At 38.2% G+C, this 18,273-nt stretch overlaps 1 protein-coding gene across 2 annotated transcripts in view; it reads left to right on the top strand.

Annotated features, from left to right (window-relative positions):
- Positions 1–18,273, top strand: part of Atf2 (activating transcription factor 2) — an 88,945-nt gene that overhangs the window by 53,894 nt on the left and 16,778 nt on the right. For both annotated transcript variants that reach the window (XM_045147573.1, XM_045147572.1), the window contains 2 exons: positions 10,607–10,750; positions 15,500–15,706. In XM_045147573.1, the coding sequence (XP_045003508.1) occupies positions 10,607–10,750; positions 15,500–15,706 (351 nt within the window). The remainder of the gene's footprint in view (positions 1–10,606; positions 10,751–15,499; positions 15,707–18,273) is intronic.

The following is an 18,273-nucleotide window of genomic DNA, read 5'->3' on the forward strand; positions in this document are numbered from 1 at the left end:
ACCCCAGCACTTGGAAGACAGCCATAACAGGATCACCATGAGTTTGAGGCCACCCTGAGACTCCATAGTGAATTCCAGGATAGCCTGGGCTAGAGTGAGACCCTGCCTCGGGGATGGGGGAAGGTGGGAACTTCTGGGCTACAGAAATGGTTCAGCAGTTAAGGTGCTTACCTGCAAAGCCTGAGAAGCTGGGTTTGAGTCTCAGTACCTGGGTAAAGCCAAATGTGCAGGGTGGTGCATATATTTAGAGTTAATTTGCAGTGGCTAGAGGCCTTTATGTGCCCATTCTATCTATCTGTCTGCTTCTCTCCTGCATGCATGAATAAATAAATAAGCAAGCAAACAATAAATAAATAAATAAATAAAATATTTTAAAATAAGGACAGACATGGTGGCTCACACCATGAGTTCAAGGCCACCCTCATAGTGAAGTCCAGGTCAGTCTAAGTTAGAGTGAGACTCTACTTTTGAAAAACAAACAACAACAAAAATACCTTTTAAAATAGTATGTAACTTAATAAAAACTGCACATTAAACATAAAATGGAAAACATATTTTTGAAACACATTGTGCTTCCAAGATGAGCAATTAATATTGTTTAAAAGGATGAGCTATAGATTAGGAATCAGAAGACAAATAATCCTAACTTTGGAATTATTTCTTTTCAGTATGTAGAGCAATTATGATTGTATCATATGAATAAAGTATTTGGCTTTTATTTTTAATTTTTATTTATTTATTTGTGTGTATGGGCATGTCAGAGCCTCTAACTGTTACAAACACCAGATTCTTGCACCACTTTATGCGTCCAGCTTAAGTAGGCAGCTGAAGAGTGGAGCCCAGGCCAAAGCAGGCTTTGCAAGCAAAGAAATTAAACTGCTGAGCCATGTTGCCAGCCCCCTGTGTCTTTCTTTCGTTTTTTTTTTTTTTTGTTTTTTTTTTTTGGTTTTTCAAGGTAGGGTCTCACTCTAGCCCGGGCTGGCCTGGAATTCACTATCTAGTCCCAGAGCAACCTTTGAACTCACAGTGATCCTCCTATCTCTGCCTCCCAAGTGCTGGGATTAAAGGCGTGCACCACCATGCCCAGCCCAGTTTTGATTTTTTTTTTTTTTTTTTTTTTTTTTTTTGAGGTTGGGTCTTACTTTAGCTCAGGCTGACCTGGAATTCACTATGGAGTCTCAGGCTGGCTTCGAACTCCCGGCGATCCTCCTACCTCTGCCTCCCAAGTGCTGGGATTAAAGGCGTGCGCCACCACGCCCAGCCAGTTTTGATTTTTTATTAAACATTTTATTTATTTATTTGAGACGGGTGGGTTGAATGGGCATGCCAGGGCCTCCAGCCACTGCAAACATGTGCCACCTTGTGCATCTGGCTGATGTGGGACCTGGAGAATCGAACCTGGCTCCTTAGGCTTTGCAGGCATATACCTTAGCCACAAAGCCATCTCTCCAACCCTCTTTTTCTTTTTTTTTTAATTTATTTATTTATTTATTTTTATTTTTTTTATTTATTTTTTTTTATTTTTTATTTTTGGTTTTTTGAGGTTGGTTCTCACTCTAATTCAGGCTAACCTGGAATTCACTGTGTAGTCTCAGGGTGGCCTTGAACTCATGGTGATCCTCCTACCTCTACCTCCCAAGTGCTGGGATTAAAGACATACACCATGCCCGGCTCTCTTTTTCTTTTTAAAACCTATGTGTATGTTCCTGCATGTACCATTGAGGTCAGAGGACCTTAGGTATCTGTCCTCACCTTCTGCCTTGTTTGAGACAGGTTCTCTTTTCCCTCATTGCATACACCAAGCTCCTTTGCCCATGAGCTCCTGGGCATTTTGTTTCCACCTACTATCTTGCTATAGAAGGCCTCGGATTACTGATGCTCATTATCACACCCAGGTCTGTGTGTGTGTGTGTGTGTGTGTGTGTGTGTGTGTGTGTGTGTGTCTGTCTGTGTAGGTGTGCACACACCATAGTGTACGTGAAGAGGTCAGAGAACATCATTGAGTGTCGGTCTTCACCTTCCATCTTACTTGAGACAAGATCTCTGTTTGCTGCTGCAGACACCATGCCGTCTGGCCAGCATACCTTCTTCCCTTTTGCTGTATGTAGGAGCACTGGGATTACAGACACATGCTACTGCATCTGGCTTTACATGGGTGATAGGGACCTACACTCAGATCCTCATGCTTACAGAGCAAGCACTTTACCCACTGAGCCATTTCCCCAGCCTGGTTTGTATATTTTTATGTCATCCATGATGACTTGTATGCACAAAAATTATTATTCAGAGACTACTAATGAAAAAGCAATAATATAATTAAGTTAGAAAGTTGAAAATTTATTTCTTCCCTAAGTTCTCAAAGCAATTTACAAATATAATTATGCATGGTTGCTTCAAGCACAATGCTTGATCAAAAGCAGCTTATAGAAGGAAAGTGATTTTCTTCACTTTACAGTTACAGAGAAGTACAGTACTGTGTCAGTGAGAGCATGGCAGGCCAGAACCAGAAGCTGGCAGAGAGGAAGCCTAGAGAGAGGACAGAGTATAAAACCTCAGAGCCTGGCCCATTGATGTGCTTCCTCCACCTCCACAGACTTCCCATATAGCATCATTTTGCTGGGAATCAAGTATTCACACACGAGTGGGATGGCAGGGCTGGTACAGTTTACATTTAAACCACCATGTCTAATAACTGTGAAGTATAAGACTTGATTTTTTTTTTTTAATTTTTATTTATTTATTTACTTGAGAGTGACAGACAGAGAGAAAGACAGATAGAGGCAGAGAGGGAGAATGGGCGCGCCAGGGCTTCCAGCCTCTGCAAACGAACTCCAGACACGTGCGCCCCCTTGTGCATCTGGCTAACGTGGGACCTGGGGAACTGAGCCTCGAACCGGGGTCCTTAGGCTTCACAGGCAAGCGCTTAACCGCTAAGCCATCTCTCCAGCCCTTGATTTTTTTTTTAATCCCTGAATTATTTAGACCTCCACATTCCTGCTTTCTAAGTGTATGGGCCTCAGCTCACACACATAGATTCATGTAACACTTTTTTTTTTAATCATTTATTTATTAGAAAGAACAGGCATGCAATGCCTCTTGCCACCACAAATGAACTCTAGATGCGTCCTCCACCTTGTGCATTTGGCTTTATTTGAACCTGGCACGCTTTTCAAGCAAGCGCCTTTAACCACTGAGCCATCACTCCAGGCAGGATGTAATACCATTAATGACGCTACTCTTCTGTCTGTGGCCCTCACTGAAACTTACGATTTCTCATTCACTACTTCTCAGTTGGATTTTGCTTGATGGCACCAGTTTGTAACTCTGAAGATATTTAAACATCCAGTTTGGGTGGCACATCTTTCAAGAAGTTACTTGACCTTGTTTCATTTATTAGTAACACACTATATAGCTCAGCAGTTTTGGTTCTGCTCCCATGACTGGTAGTTAGAAATAATTGAAGAAAAGTGACAGGATTGGAACCAACACAAACATGGCACACTACAGTTGAAGAGAAATTTAACTTTGTCCCTGAGGATAACCAATAATGCTTCTGTAATTTGCTGATTTTCATATGCCCACTGATTACAGGCACATGCTATGTGTGCATTGTGTTTGTATCCACTGTAAATACTACAATTCAATCTTTTTTGCTAAAAGTTTTTTTAAAAGGACAAGTTTTTTAAAAAACTTAACTTTCAAGTCTTTGGAAAAAGAAGACTATTATAAGAGTAAAAACTCAAAATAAAAAATTAACTTAAAAAAAGCCATGCCGGGCGTGGTGGTGCACGCCTTTAATCCTAGCACTCGGGAGGCAGAGGTAGGAGGATCACTGGGAGTTCGAGGCCACCCTGAGACTACATAGTGAATTCCAGGTCAGCCTGAGCCAGAGTGAGACCCTACCTCAAAAAACCAAAAAAAAAAATTTTTTTTAAAGAGTAAAACCAAATATAAGATGATTTAATACTTTTATTACTACAGAATTTCCAAAAACTGCTACTTTCTATAAAATTACACTATAGCTCATCAAATTTAAGTTTATGGGGTTTGTCATTAAGCATATATACAATAGATATTTACTCCCTGTACTACTATTTTAATCAAAAAATATTATTAGGTAATATTTATAATCAAAAATGCTTCTGAATAAAAAGGTGTTAATCAAATAATTTTGCTTCAGAGAATACAAAGTATTTAAGTTTTGTCCTCTAGAATTATTCCTTTAAGGCTTGTGACGAAGTATGAAATATCTCTGCACACAGTGGGTAGCCAGTGGGTTTTCTGTGGGGTGTTTTTACTTAGAGCTAACAGAGGGCATCCTGGCAAATGTTCAGAAACCTACATTAACTTAGCTGGGCCCTGCGTGGAACCTCATGTTCAGCAGAATTCTTCTGACCTGCCTCTGCTTGCCTCGCTAATCAGCAAACACCTAATGAGCCCACACCAAAGAAACAGACCCTCTCACAACCTATTTCATTTTCATATGTTCTCTAGAGGTGGGGAGACAAGACTTCATGAGGACTGATGATGCTGCAAAGACCACAATAATGATAATTAACTTGCTGAATTTAGAAGATTATGCTGTTAATTAGTTGCAAAATAAAGATAAGTAATAGAGCAGCAGATGGTAGTATAACACCCAGGAGAAGGGGGGTTATTACGCTGATGAGCCTTCATGGCACATATGAAATATGGATCTGACTTTTTCATAAATTGTTCCTAGAGAACATTATCCTTTTTCTTTGGATGGTGATGGAGTAGTTAGTTGGCTTCTACCTAGTTCTGACATATGTGATAAAATTTATTTTCAAGGATGCAGCACAAATAAACATATAAGAAAGAACTTGAGTAACATTATTTTAGCAAACACTTAAGAGAATGAATGTATCAGATTGGTCAATATAACAATCCATTTATCTTTTAACTAACTGGAATAGTATGTCTAAGGAAAAAAGTACTTTAAACATTGAGCATTAAGCATTTTAACATTAAAACATTCATCTGCTTCTTAGAAAAATAATGTTTCCTTTTTTTTATTTTTTAAATTTTTGTTGTTGTTTATTTGAAAGCGACAGAGAGAGAAAGACGGGGAGAGAGAGAGAGTGGGTGTGCCAGGGCTTCCAGCCACTGCAAACGAACTCCAGATACATGCGCCCCTTGTGCATCTGGCTAACATGGGTCCTGGGGAATCGAGCCTTGAACCAGGGTCCTTAGGCTTCACAGGCAAGCGCTTAACCGCTAAGCCATCTCTCCAGCTCAGAAAAATAATTTTTAAGAGACATCTTAGTTTTCTTTGAAGCAGTGTATATACCTTTACCTTAAAATTATATCCAGGTTTTATTATGCATATTAGACATAATGGAGCTTTTAAATTTATCTGAATGTTCAGTGCTTATTTCTCTGAATACTCAATTTTTATTTTCTTACATTCAGTTTCTCTATTGAGAGAAATGTTGATCATAGAAATGGTCTTACCAATATTTGATACTCAATTGATTGCTGGTATCTTAATTTTGGAAACCTTTTGTTTAGACATCACAGACTGGGGAGATAAAGATACTTGCTTGTAAAGGCTGCCAACCTAGGTTCAGTTTGCTGGCACCCACATAAAGCCAGAGGGAAAAAGTGGTGCCTGTGTCTGGTGTTGGTTTGCGTTGATGAGAGACTCTGGTGCACCCATACCCATACGTGCATGTGTGCACCATGAATAAGTTAAAAGACATTTACTTAATTGCCTGTAATAGAATTTCTGGTTTTATCTCTGCTTTTGACTTAATCCATGAGTTTGAGAAGTTTGTTGTTTTTTTCAGAAAGTTTCTTCATCTGTAACATGGTGATTGGATTGATTTTCATTATCTCTACCAGCTCCAAAATTCTGTTTGTAAACTAAATATCCATTATAGTTGCATTAATTCTTTAAACCAGTATTTGTCTTCTTTAAAATATGTTAGAGCCAGGAGTGTTGGTGCACGCCTTTAATCCCAGAACTTGGGAGGCAGAGGTAGGTGGATCACCATGAGGTTGAGGCCACCCTTGAAACTACATAGCGAATTCCAGTTCAGCCTGAGCTAGTGAGACCCTACCTTGAAAAACCAATATGTGTGTGTGTGTGTGTGTGTGTGTGTGTGTGTGTGTGTGTGTATACCAAACCAATATATATATGTGTGTATATATAGAGGGGGGGGGAGGGAGGGAAATTGTAGCAAATATATAAGAATAAAGTACTAATTTCAGGAGTTACTTGAGTGATATTTGTCATTGTTCACTCACTTAGCTAACTTTTTAGCATACATATTTTTGTTGTAGTTTAAAAGGTTTAACCAACAAGTCTGAGCAATATTAATTAACCCTTAAAATCTCTTCCTTGCACTGCATCCCAGTGGTACACTTTGTAAGTCAGATCCATTGTAATCACTGTAACAGCATGGAGCAAACATAAGTGCTTCCTCCCTGATAAGGCCTGTGTACCCTAGAGCAGTCAAGGGAGAATAATGAATGAATACTGATGTTACTTTTAAGTGCTTTATAGGGTACTGACTTGCCCTACTAAAGATTATTCAAGAGAGTGATGTTTATGTACTTCACACTCCCCTATGTGTAGTTACTGTATTTCATTAATTCTGAGTTAAGCTCTTCACTATAAAACTTCAAATGCTCTTCAGTTCTATACTGCTTTCTCCTAAGTACTTAAATATTTCACCAACACATAACTTACCAAGGCTCACAGCTCATCCTCTAATTACATTTTGGTACATTTTATATCCAGAAGCGAAAGCTCCAACCTAGCCCATAGACTAGATGCTATTCATTGTATTTTGACTGTAACATACTGCTTACAAAAGTTGAAAACTTGCAAATTGACCACACTCCCAGACTCTCCGCCTTTGTTCTATCTGACCCATGCTTTTCTATTTTTTAAAAAAGATTTATTTATTTATTTATTTGAGACAGAGAGAAGGAGAGAGAGAGAGAGAGAGAGAGAGAGAGAGAGAGAGAATGGGCACACTGGGACCTCTAGCCTCTGCAAACTCTAGATGCATGTGCCACCATGTGCATCTGGTTTACGTGGGACCTGGAGAATCGAACGTGTGTCTTTAGGCTTCGCAGGCATGTGCCTTAACTGCTAAACTGTCTCTCCAGCCCTGCTTTTCCAATTTTTATCTTTCTACTTGTAGGTCTGAACATTTTTCTAAGTGCTTCTGGTTCCAGTCAGTTACCGATTTGTTAATTCACAGAATTTCAGTTTTGCTCCATCTATTATTAATTTTATTTTTGTGTTCTGGCTACTCATATCATTTGATTGTTTTAAAAAGAAAGGAAAAGAGGATAAACCAATAATATTGTGTGAATTGTAGAAGATACAATATGTGTGATAGTCTTAACATATTGTATAAGATATATGGCCAAACTAATGCTTAAGATGACCCTTAAAAGCATTTTGAAAGTACAAAATTGTATAAACTCTCCAGATTTGTTTCTACCATGCTAAGAACCTAGAGGCTTTAATGGTTCTTAAAGAAATAAAACACCTGTCATTAGAGATATACTTTTATGAGGTAGATACTTTTGCATATTATGTTTAATTTTTACTTTAATCCCTACAAGTAAATTATCACTATTCTCAGTTTTGTAGATAAAGAACTAAGAATTAAAGGATAATGTTTTGCTCATAGTTAAATAGAGTTGTTCTAAACACACTATCTTGATTATGTAATACGTGTACAATTCAGTAAAAATGCTAGAACTTTGTATTGTGCTTATAATTCATCATCTGTCAAAAAGGAGGAATCCTACATTATCTGAGTGGTATGGCTTAGCACTTAAATATTTATTCTCACTCCTTAGTGGTTGTCTTTTGAGTAATGAAACCATGGGGACTCAGATTATCTTGTATGTTTTTCCCCTGTGTTTTCTGGTAATACAAAGGATAATGTATACAACATGGTGTCCTGTTAAAATTGTGCATTTTGACATTAGATCTGCTCAAGATGCAGTATTTGAACTAACTTAGTGGCTATGTGACCTTGTCATGATGGTTGGCTTGATAATCTCTAAAATGGAAATAGTATCCAATTATAAACACATTGGAAAACTACTGATAATAAAACAGTCCAGATAAATATAGACGGCATTGAAAGAAGTAGATTTAAAAGGTATAAACTGTATTCTTCCATTTTCAGTGATAATCTGGATGAGATAACAATCTTAGGATCAGAAGTAGATTAGTGGTTTCCGGCACAAGAAAAAACATGAGAGCACTTGGGGGCTAGAACTAATTGTTCAGTTTCCAGAAGCTTTTTTTTTTTTTTTTTTTTTTTTTAATTAAATGCTTTGCACCACTGCATCTGGCTACGTGGGACCTGGGAATTCAAACATGAATTCTTGGGCTTCGCAGACAAGTGCCTTAACTGCTAAGCCATCTCTCCAGCCCCTGTTCAGTTTCCTAATTGGGGAGAAAGTTGCAAAAATCTATAGCACTGTATAGTAGATTATAAATTGCTGTATATAATTTATGCTTCAATAAAACTGACTTCATTTTTAAAATCTCATTCTGTCTCTACAACAATTAGCAGTAGAGCTGGAGAGGTGGATCAGCAGTTAAGGCGCTTGCCTGCAAAGCCTAAAAACCCAGGTTCTATTCCCCAGTGCCCATGTAAAACCACATGCACAAAGAGGTGCATGCATCTGTTCATTTGCAGCAGCTAGAGGCCCTGCTGTGCCCATTCTCTCTGTCTTTCTCTGCTTAAAAATAAATAAATAAAAACACAATTTTTACACAAGAATTAAGCCAGTCTTTGTGGCATATGCCTTTAATCTCAGCACTTAGGAGGCAGAGGTAGGAGGATTGCCCTGAGTTAAGGTCACCCTGAATGAATAATGAATTCCAGGTCAGGTCAGCCTGGGCTAGAGTGAAACCCTACCTCAACAAACCAAAAAGGGGCGGGGGGAGCCGTAGATAAAAAAAATCCACTAATATTATTATAGTATTATTATTATCTCAAGTGAATTCTGGTGACCTTTTCATACATGTATTAGTATTTTTCAGAAGGGTTTGGATTACATATAATAGAAGGTGAAGATAAAGAAATTGCTGTTATTTAGATAGTTGTAAAATTTCCTAACTTTGTTTGAGAGAGGGAGAGAGAGATAATGGGCACACCAGGGCCTCTAGCCACTGCAAATGAACTCCAGACATATGTGCCACTTTGTGCATCTGGCTTACGTAGGTTGTGGGGTGTCCAACCTGTGTCCTTAGGCTTCGCAGGCAAGAGTCTTAACTGCTAAGTCAAGAACAGTATCTGTAACAATAGTACAGATTTCTGAATTCTAAATTGATTACATATCTATTTTCACTTAAAAAAAACAAAACAGCATTTAGCTAAGATGCTTCATGTATTAACTAATGGACCACCCGTAGTTAAAAGATAAATGAATGGATACACACACTCCATACATGCAACATTTAATTTTAAAAAGAGATAAAAGGAATTTATAAACAAAGGCAACCTCTGTTTAAAGAACTTACTGGTTAGGAGATGAGATAGTTATATGTAACATTTTTTTTTCCTGATAGAATAAACTTCTTTAAAACTGTGTGTTTTTATAAAAATGTGTCCATAAACATCTAGGTCTTCATTCTACCACAGACCTATCATGCTATCAGAATTCATCAGATCCAATTCAATTAACTGGTAGAAGAAACAGATCTGCCACTGGGGTCAGGGAAAGATTGTTAGCTATGTTTACAAAGAAGTTCAGTCCAACAGGCATCATAGTAGCCTAAAAATAAGCAACATCGGGGAACTGGGGAACAGCTCAGTAAAGTGCTTGCTTCATAAGCACAAGCATAAGGACCAAAGTTTGATGCACAGTACCCAAGTGAATGAAGGGTATAGCGGCACACGCCTGTAATCCTGGTGCTGGGGAGGTGAAGACAACCAGATCCCTAGAGCTAGCCCATCAGCCATTCTTGCCTAAGCAGTGAGCTGTAAGTCAACAAGAGACCCTGTTGCAAAGTGAGATAAACAGTATACCTGAGAGAGTCACCCAGAATTGTCCTTGGGCTTGTATGGCATGATATCTGCCCCCCCCAAAACATGCATACATGAATGTACACCACAAAACTACATGAAAATCACAAGCCAGCAGACTTGGCCCTTGAACTGTGCTTGCTTGCAGTTTTCTTGTAGTGTTTGTGGTGTGCATTGAAGTGTTAGAATATGATGAAAACATGATATACAGGGTATAGTAATGGGGTAGAAGAGAATAGGTAAAAGTGTATGTGAACTTACTTGTGTTTATATTTTATTTGTGTTTCTATTTTAGTTGAACAGAATGTTAGTTTCAGTGAACAGTGTCACTTATTTGTCCTCAGAATTGACTAGGAACAACCAAGTATAGAAATCTCTCACAGTAGGCAGAATCAGAAGAGTTCCAAAGGTCCTGTTGTTTGTCATACTGAATCAATGCAACATACTAAGTTGAAGTTGTAAAACCAAATGTATTTGTTTCCTTAACAATGTATTATTGCTTAGCTAACAAGTATATTGATCATTAGAATTGAGTGTAAAGCAGAAAACACTTTAAAATGATGTTTGCATTTCAGAGATTAAAAGCTGCTTTGACCCAGCAACATCCTCCAGTTACCAATGGTGATACTGCCAAAGGTAGTGGATTGGCTAGGACTCAGTCAGAAGAATCTCGTCCACAATCATTACAACAGCCAGCCACATCTACTACAGAAACTCCGGTATGTATGTTGCTCTCATCATTCACAACTGTTGTAATCCTTTCAAAGACAAATGCCATGTAACTTACATGACTTCTGTATATACTTTGAAAAGAAATTCTGGTCATGTTATTCAAAAACTGAGAACTCATGTCCAAATCACCAATGCAGTGACACAAGTAAGCAATGTCGCACATGCGCCACAAGGGGGCGCTCACTTGGCTCACCTGTTCCCTCCCTCTCTGCCACTTTGTCTCAATATTTTAAAAATTAAAAAAAAAAAAACAAAAACTGAATTGAGAAACTCACTGTATTCACTTTTAAAATATATATATATTCATTCCCTCTGTATCCCAGATTGGCCTGGAACTCTTTGTATAACACAGGCTCACTTGCAAACCATAAGTATCCAGTCTCAGCTTCCTGAGTGTGGTGGAATTCTGAGCTGTGCACTTCACTCTGCTCATTCTCTATTGCTTGGTTTATGAACCTTAGGATTATGACTCCTGGAGAACTTGCTCTGTACAATTGTGGTTACCTTCTTGTTACTGGCACAAAATACCCAACCGAAAGCTGGGTATGGTGGTGCAGAGGTGGGAGGATTGCCATGAGTTCAAGGCTACCCTGAGACTGCACAGTGAATTCCAGGTCAGCCGGGGCTAGAGCAAAAAGCCAAAATAATAATAATTAAATAAATAAAAATACCCAACCGAGACAGATTGTGGAAGGAAAGGGTTTCTTTTGGCTTACAGAGTGGGGGAGGTGGGAGGGGATGCTCCATGATGGCAGGGGAAAGATGGTGGAGCAGAGACTGGATATCACGTCTTTGCCACAGCCAGCTGTAAAACAGCAGCATGAAAGTGAGCCCAAACTCCAGCAAAGAGGAGCTGGCTGTAACACCCCTGAGTCTACGCCCAAAAACACCTCCAACAAGGCTTCACCTACCACATTGCTGTGAACTTGGAACCAAGCATTCAGAACACATGAGGACACCTGATTCCAACCACACACTATAGCTAGAAAAATATTCGAACCTGATAATAAGAGTGGAAATTTTTCTTCTTTTTATTTTTTTGTATTTTTATTATTATTTACTTATTTGAGAGAAAGATAGAGAATGGGCATGCCAGTGCCTCCAGCCACTGCAAATGAACTCCAGATACATGCACCACCTTGTGCATCTTGTTTATGTGGGTCCTGGAGAGTTGAACCAGGATCCTTTGGCTTTGCAGGCAAACACCTTAGCTTAGCCATCCCTCCAGCCCTTTTTCTTTCTAATGATTGTCACACACTAAGGTTTGTCATGAAACAAACCATATCTATTAACTTTAGATATTTTCTTTGCTGTAACATAGTTTTGGTTTAAACTGTGCTCTCATATGACATGAGGTTTGAGGATATAGAAAAATGTAATAGGTAAAATTCTCTAAATATTAAAGGTAGTAGCTTTTTGACATTGAGGAATGTGACATACCTCAGAATTGTATATGACTTCCTTTTACAAATTGAAAGACTAAAATGTCTAAAGTATCTTGTGGATCTCTCTCTTCATAGAATTATCATTGGTTTTCGTACTTCCTAAAATACCATATGTCCATAAATACAATGCCTATCATACTCTTGTATTATGAACACCTCTGAAGCCATTAATATGTAGTTATTAACTGCTATCCCAAATGTGTCCAAGAAGCGGACATTGTTTCCTTTAATAATGGTTTCTGCTTTTAATATTTGCTTACTCATTGCAATGCATTATTGCTATCTGTGTGTTTATCTATCTATCTGTCTGTCTGTCTGTCTATCTATATAAGTACTTTTACCTTCTAGATAACTAGAAGTCTTTTAAAAATACAGGAATTCATGATACACATGCACATACATATAAATGTGTTAAATTACTGACATAATTTAAATGGTTTTTAAATTTAAACTTGAGAACCATCACCAAGGAGCAGCCATTTATACTAGAGACCTTTTCCTTTAGTTTATAGCTGGCTATCTACCATAGCTGACATTTCTACCAGTCTACATTATCTACAGTAAAAGGCTACTAGTATTTTAGTTAAGTGTTTAAAAACTATATTAACCCTTTTACATTCTCTACTTGGAGACTGTTATTAGCATGGGCATTAAAAAGCAAAAGTTTTTTTTTTTTTTTTTTTTTTTTGAGAGTGACAGACACAGAGAGAAAGACAGAGGGAGAGAGAATGGGCGCGCCAGGGCTTCCAGCCTCTGCAAACGAACTCCAGACGCGTGCGCCCCCTTGTGCATTTGGCTAATGTGGGACCTGGGGAACCAAGCCTCGAACTGGGGTCCTTAGGCTTCACAGGCAAGCACTTAACTGCTAAGCCATCTCTCCAGCCCAGCAAAAGTTTTTAGTTAAAGGAAACACAGGTAGATAGCAGGTTTTATATCATTGCTTAAGCATGGGTATTGACTATACCTTATCTTTACAAAACATGAGATAAAATGGAGTGTGATTTTAGTTGTCCACTAAACAGCTTCACTTAGGAACAGAGAGGACAATGAGTAATTATCTGTATGTGTTTTAATAGCAAACTGATTCATAGGCCAAGAACAGTCTATGGCTATTTTTATATGGAAGGAAATGAATGTTGTTGTGTTTTCTTTTTAATAAACCTTTATATTTGTATACTAGTTTTACTTCTTTAGACACGAGACTTTATACTGTACTGTAGTGGACAAAAGCATTGTGCAGGCAGGATTCTATCTTTTCTTATTTTTTCATGGTAACATCTTGCTCTAGCTCAGGCTGACCTGAAGTTCACTATGTAGTCCCAGGGTGGTCTCGAACTCAAGGCAATCCTCTTACATGCACCACCATACCCCACAAGACTATCATTTGTTCACAACTGTACGGTTACATTCTAGAATAATCCTATATTAATAATATTAATAATATAATATTAATAATATTAATAATAATAATTCCTTCTGAGTGAACTGTCAGGTGAGAAGAGAAGGTGCTTCCAAGCAGCTGCAAATCCTTGCTGGACATAAAAGCATGCAAATATGATTGTGATTTCTTGTATTCTAGTACTTGTCTTTAAACTTTAATGAATTAAAATGGTTAAAATATTGGGCTGGAGAGATGGTTTAGCGGTTAAGCACTTGCCTGTGAAGCCTAAGGACCCCGGTTCGAGGCTCGATTCCCCAGGACCTCTGTTAGCCAGATGCACAGGGGGGCGCACGCGTCTGGAGTTCCTTTGCAATGGCTGGAGGCCCTGGCACACCCATTCTCCCCCCCCCATCACTCTCAAATAAATAAATAAAAATAAAAAAATTTTTAAATGGTTAAAATAGAAATCAAAAAAGTCTCCTGTTGTGTTATACAAATAAGAGAGAAAACCTATTGTTCTCAATAAGAAAGGTGATAGGAAAATGAAGAAAAATATTACAAGACTAATTATTTTATTAGATACATATTTTAACTGTCATTTACTATTGTCCCCTCACCCCAATTCCTGTTACCCTGGGGTCCCTCATTATGAGGGCCTTGGTGAGTCCCTGTGGGGTAGCAGGTAACCGTGCCTCAAGGTATTCCTACCATCTGTCTGGCCCCTCTTCTGCGGTGTTCCTTGAGGCTCTAATTTTTTTTTTTTTAATTTATTTGACAGAGATAGAGAAAGAGAGAGAGAATGGGCATGCTAGGGCCTCCAGCCATTGCAAATGAACTCCAGATGCATGTGCCCCCTTGTGCATCTTACTAACATGGGTCCTGGGGAATCAAAACTGGGTCCTTTGGCTTTGCAGGCAAACACCTTAACCATTAGGCCATCCCTCCAGCCCTTGATCCCACCATTCTAAAATATAATTAATTATAGTTGAAAGATTACAATTTTGGTTTCTCCTTTGAATCATATGCTACTTGCCACAATATGCTCTTTGCTAGGCATCATTTCCTGTCTCCCATATTTACATGTTCTGTGGCCTGTAGTTCAGGGTCTGATCAAATGAAATGTATGTTTCCCTATTCAGCACACTAAGTGAAAATCTTATACAGGCCCATTAATAATTGTAAGAATGTGACTTTTAGGAAAACACTGACCCTAAATTTCAAAACTGCAGCAGAATACACGTAACACACATAACTTAAAACTCTTTATTTTAGAAAAACTAATAATAAAGTTGGCACATTTGCTGTGTTTTATTTCAAAACTTACACTGGGAAAGAATGATTGTGAACTTGGAGTTTTCAAAGGTTTAATAATATCTGTTAAAAATATCTGAACAATATATATGGTCTCCATATATTTGTGTTATTGTATCTTCAATTTTTTTTTGTATTTCTAGGTAAATGAAAATATGCATACTTTAAATATTGGGGCTGGGGCGATGGCTGTGTGGTTAAAGGTTCTTTCTTGCAAAGCCTGCTGGCCCAGGTTCAAATCCTTGGCGTCCTTGTAAAGCCAGGTGCGGTACATGTGTCCAAGTTTGTTTGCATTGGCAAGAGGCCCTGGTGTGCCCATACTCTTCCCCACTCCTCTCACAAAGAAATAAGTGAAAACATTTCAAAAAATAAAAAGCCATTCACTGTGATACTATGTTAGTAAAAATGTTGCTATAGTGAAACATGTTTATTTAAAGCGAAAAGTTAAACTGCAGGGAGATTTGCTTGCTGTCTTAAAATAATGTATGTCACAAGACTTTGAACCTAGGAAGTAGCTTTTCCCCTTTGATACCCATTGCTTCCTATGTTAGTTCACTAAATAAACACAAATATAGTACACTTCCCTCTATTTGTTACAGGCATCTCCAGCTCACACAACTCCACAGACCCAAAATACAAGTGGTCGCCGAAGAAGAGCAGCTAACGAAGATCCTGATGAAAAAAGGAGAAAGTTTCTTGAGCGTAACCGAGCAGCAGCTTCAAGATGCCGACAAAAAAGGAAAGTCTGGGTTCAGTCATTAGAGAAGAAGGCAGAAGACTTGAGCTCTTTAAATGGTCAGCTGCAGGTATGGGACATAAATGTACATTTTTTTTTTCTTTGCTTAATTGTAACAGTTGTGAATATGGTTTTCCCTGTTTCCTTCTAGCTGGCCATCAGATATTTGAGAACATATTAGATATATGTGGCAGCCATAGTAATACAAGGCTTAGTGAACCTATTTAAAACGGAGATGCAGTAATAGCAAACTGTCAACACTGGCACAATGAAAAGCTTTTGGATATAACTGTTAACTTGTGTGATACATAAACCTTAACTATCTTGTTTGAATGTTACAAGGTTGTAATATTAAGCTCCCAAGAAATTTTAAATGTTAGTGGTGCTTTTAGTTTTCTTGCTTATGTTTTGGTTTAGATAAACCATAAAGTTGCTTCAGCAGCAATTTTTTAATTCTTTCTTTGAATTACAATTTTATTTTGTTTTGTTTTATTTTAAGTGAATATAGTGATCGTGAAAGGTGCCAGATTGACAGCTTTGGAAACTGATGGACTCTAATTATCCACACAACAGGTACAATATGGCCAGTGGCAGTACAGATCATTTCATACTGCCCTGCCGATGTGCCTCAGATACAATTCTTAGGACCTCTTGTGATAAAAGGTTTTAAGGCTTCCTCCCTGTTCAAGTCTTTGGTAAGAATTTCTAACGATGGTATCAGGCAGCACCTTATATATCCCTTTATCCTATTCTTCCCGCTTTCCTTTTGTTTCATAATTTGGTTTTTAACGTTCTGTTTGTTTTCCCACAATGTTTTTGAATTACCAATTAAGAGCATAAACTAGAAAATATGTTAATGAACTGTAGTAGTTCTCAGTATGGGGAAAAATAATTTTATCAGTACTAGATATTATAATCAAAGCCTCACTATTCTCCCACTGAGCTACATCTCCATGGTTTTTAAATTTTATTTTTATTTCTTTTAAACAAATTTACATTCTTAAAGATTTTATTGTTATTGTTTATTTATTTATTAGAGAGAGAGAAGAGGGCACACCAAAGCCTTCAGCCACTGCAAACAAACTCCAGACGTATGTTCCACCTTGTGCATCTGGCTTACGTGGGTCCAAAGGAATCAATCCTGGGTCCTTTACCTTTGCAGGCTAGTGCCTTCACCACTAAGCCATCTCTCCAGCCCTATTATTTTATTTTGAGACAGGATCTCCTAAGTTGCCCAAACTGGCTTCAAATTTGTGATGATCTTCCTGACTTAGTCTTCCAAGTAGCTAGGAGCACAGCCCTACAATTGTCTACCTAGAAGCCTAGGAAAAAGTTTTTTTTTTTTATTTTAGCATCACACATAGTACTTACTTGAATTAAATATTATAACAAAAATTTAGGGGCTGGAGAGATCACTCGTGAAAGGAGCTTGCTTGCAAATTCTGCAAGCCTAAGTTCAATTCCTTAGTACCCATAAAAAGAAGATACATAAAATAGCACATGCATCTGGAGCTCGTTTGCGGTGGCAGAATGTCTGGCACATCCATATTCATTCTCTCCTTTCTCCCTCCCCCTCTCTTGTTCAAGTCTGAAAATAAAAATGATTTTCAAAATCATTTTCATGTATGAGACATACTTTTTAAAAATCTTTGTTGTGCTTTGCATATTGACTAAGTATTTTTTTGTTAATATTTTTTTTTAATTTTTTTTTTTATTATTATTTGAGAGCGACAGACACAGAGAGAAAGACAGATAGAGGGAGAGAGAGAGAATTGGCGAGCCAGGGCTTCCAGCCTCTGCAAACGAACTCCAGACGCATGCGCCCCCTTGTGCATCTGGCTAACGTGGGACCTGGGGAACCGAGCCTCGAACCAGGGTCCTTAGGCCTCACAGGCAAGCGCTTAACCACTAAGCCATCTCTCCAGCCCCCGACTAAGTATTTTTTTTTTAATTTTTATTAACATTTTCCATGATTATAAAATATATCCCATGGTAATTCCCTCCCTCCCCACCCCCACACTTTCCCCTTTGAAATTACATTCTCAGTCATATTACCTCCCCATTACAATCATTGTAATTACATATATACAATATCAACCTATTAAGTATCCTCCTCCCTTCCTTTCTCCACCCTTTATGTCTCCTTTTCAACTTACTGGCCTCTGCTACTAAGTATTTTCATTCTCACACAGAAGCCCAGTCATCTGTAGCTAGGATCCCCAAATGAGAGAGAACATGTGGCGCTTGGCTTTCTGGGCCTGGGTTACCTGACTTCCGACTAAGTATTTTTTAAGAACACAGATTACCTTGCGATACTTACTTTCAACTAGCTAATTTCAGTACTTTAGAAAAGATTTAGCCACATCTTTCCAAGCGAAATACATGTTAAATATATACTTAGATGTTAGGGTTTAGTAAGAAATATTATCAGCAGGGCATGGTAGCACACAATTTTAATCCCAGCACTCGGGAGGCAGAGGTAGGATGGTCACTGTGAGTTCCAGACTGTCCTGAGACTACATAGTGAATTCCAGGTCAGCCGGGTTGGGGGCAGACCCTACCTCAAAAAACCAAAAATAAAGAGAAAAGGAAAAGAAATTATTATTGGCAAATGCACTCTTTAAAAACATACACAAA

The sequence above is a fragment of the Jaculus jaculus genome, chromosome 4 (assembly GCF_020740685.1).
Source record: "Jaculus jaculus isolate mJacJac1 chromosome 4, mJacJac1.mat.Y.cur, whole genome shotgun sequence".
Taxonomy (NCBI): Eukaryota; Metazoa; Chordata; class Mammalia; order Rodentia; family Dipodidae; genus Jaculus; species Jaculus jaculus.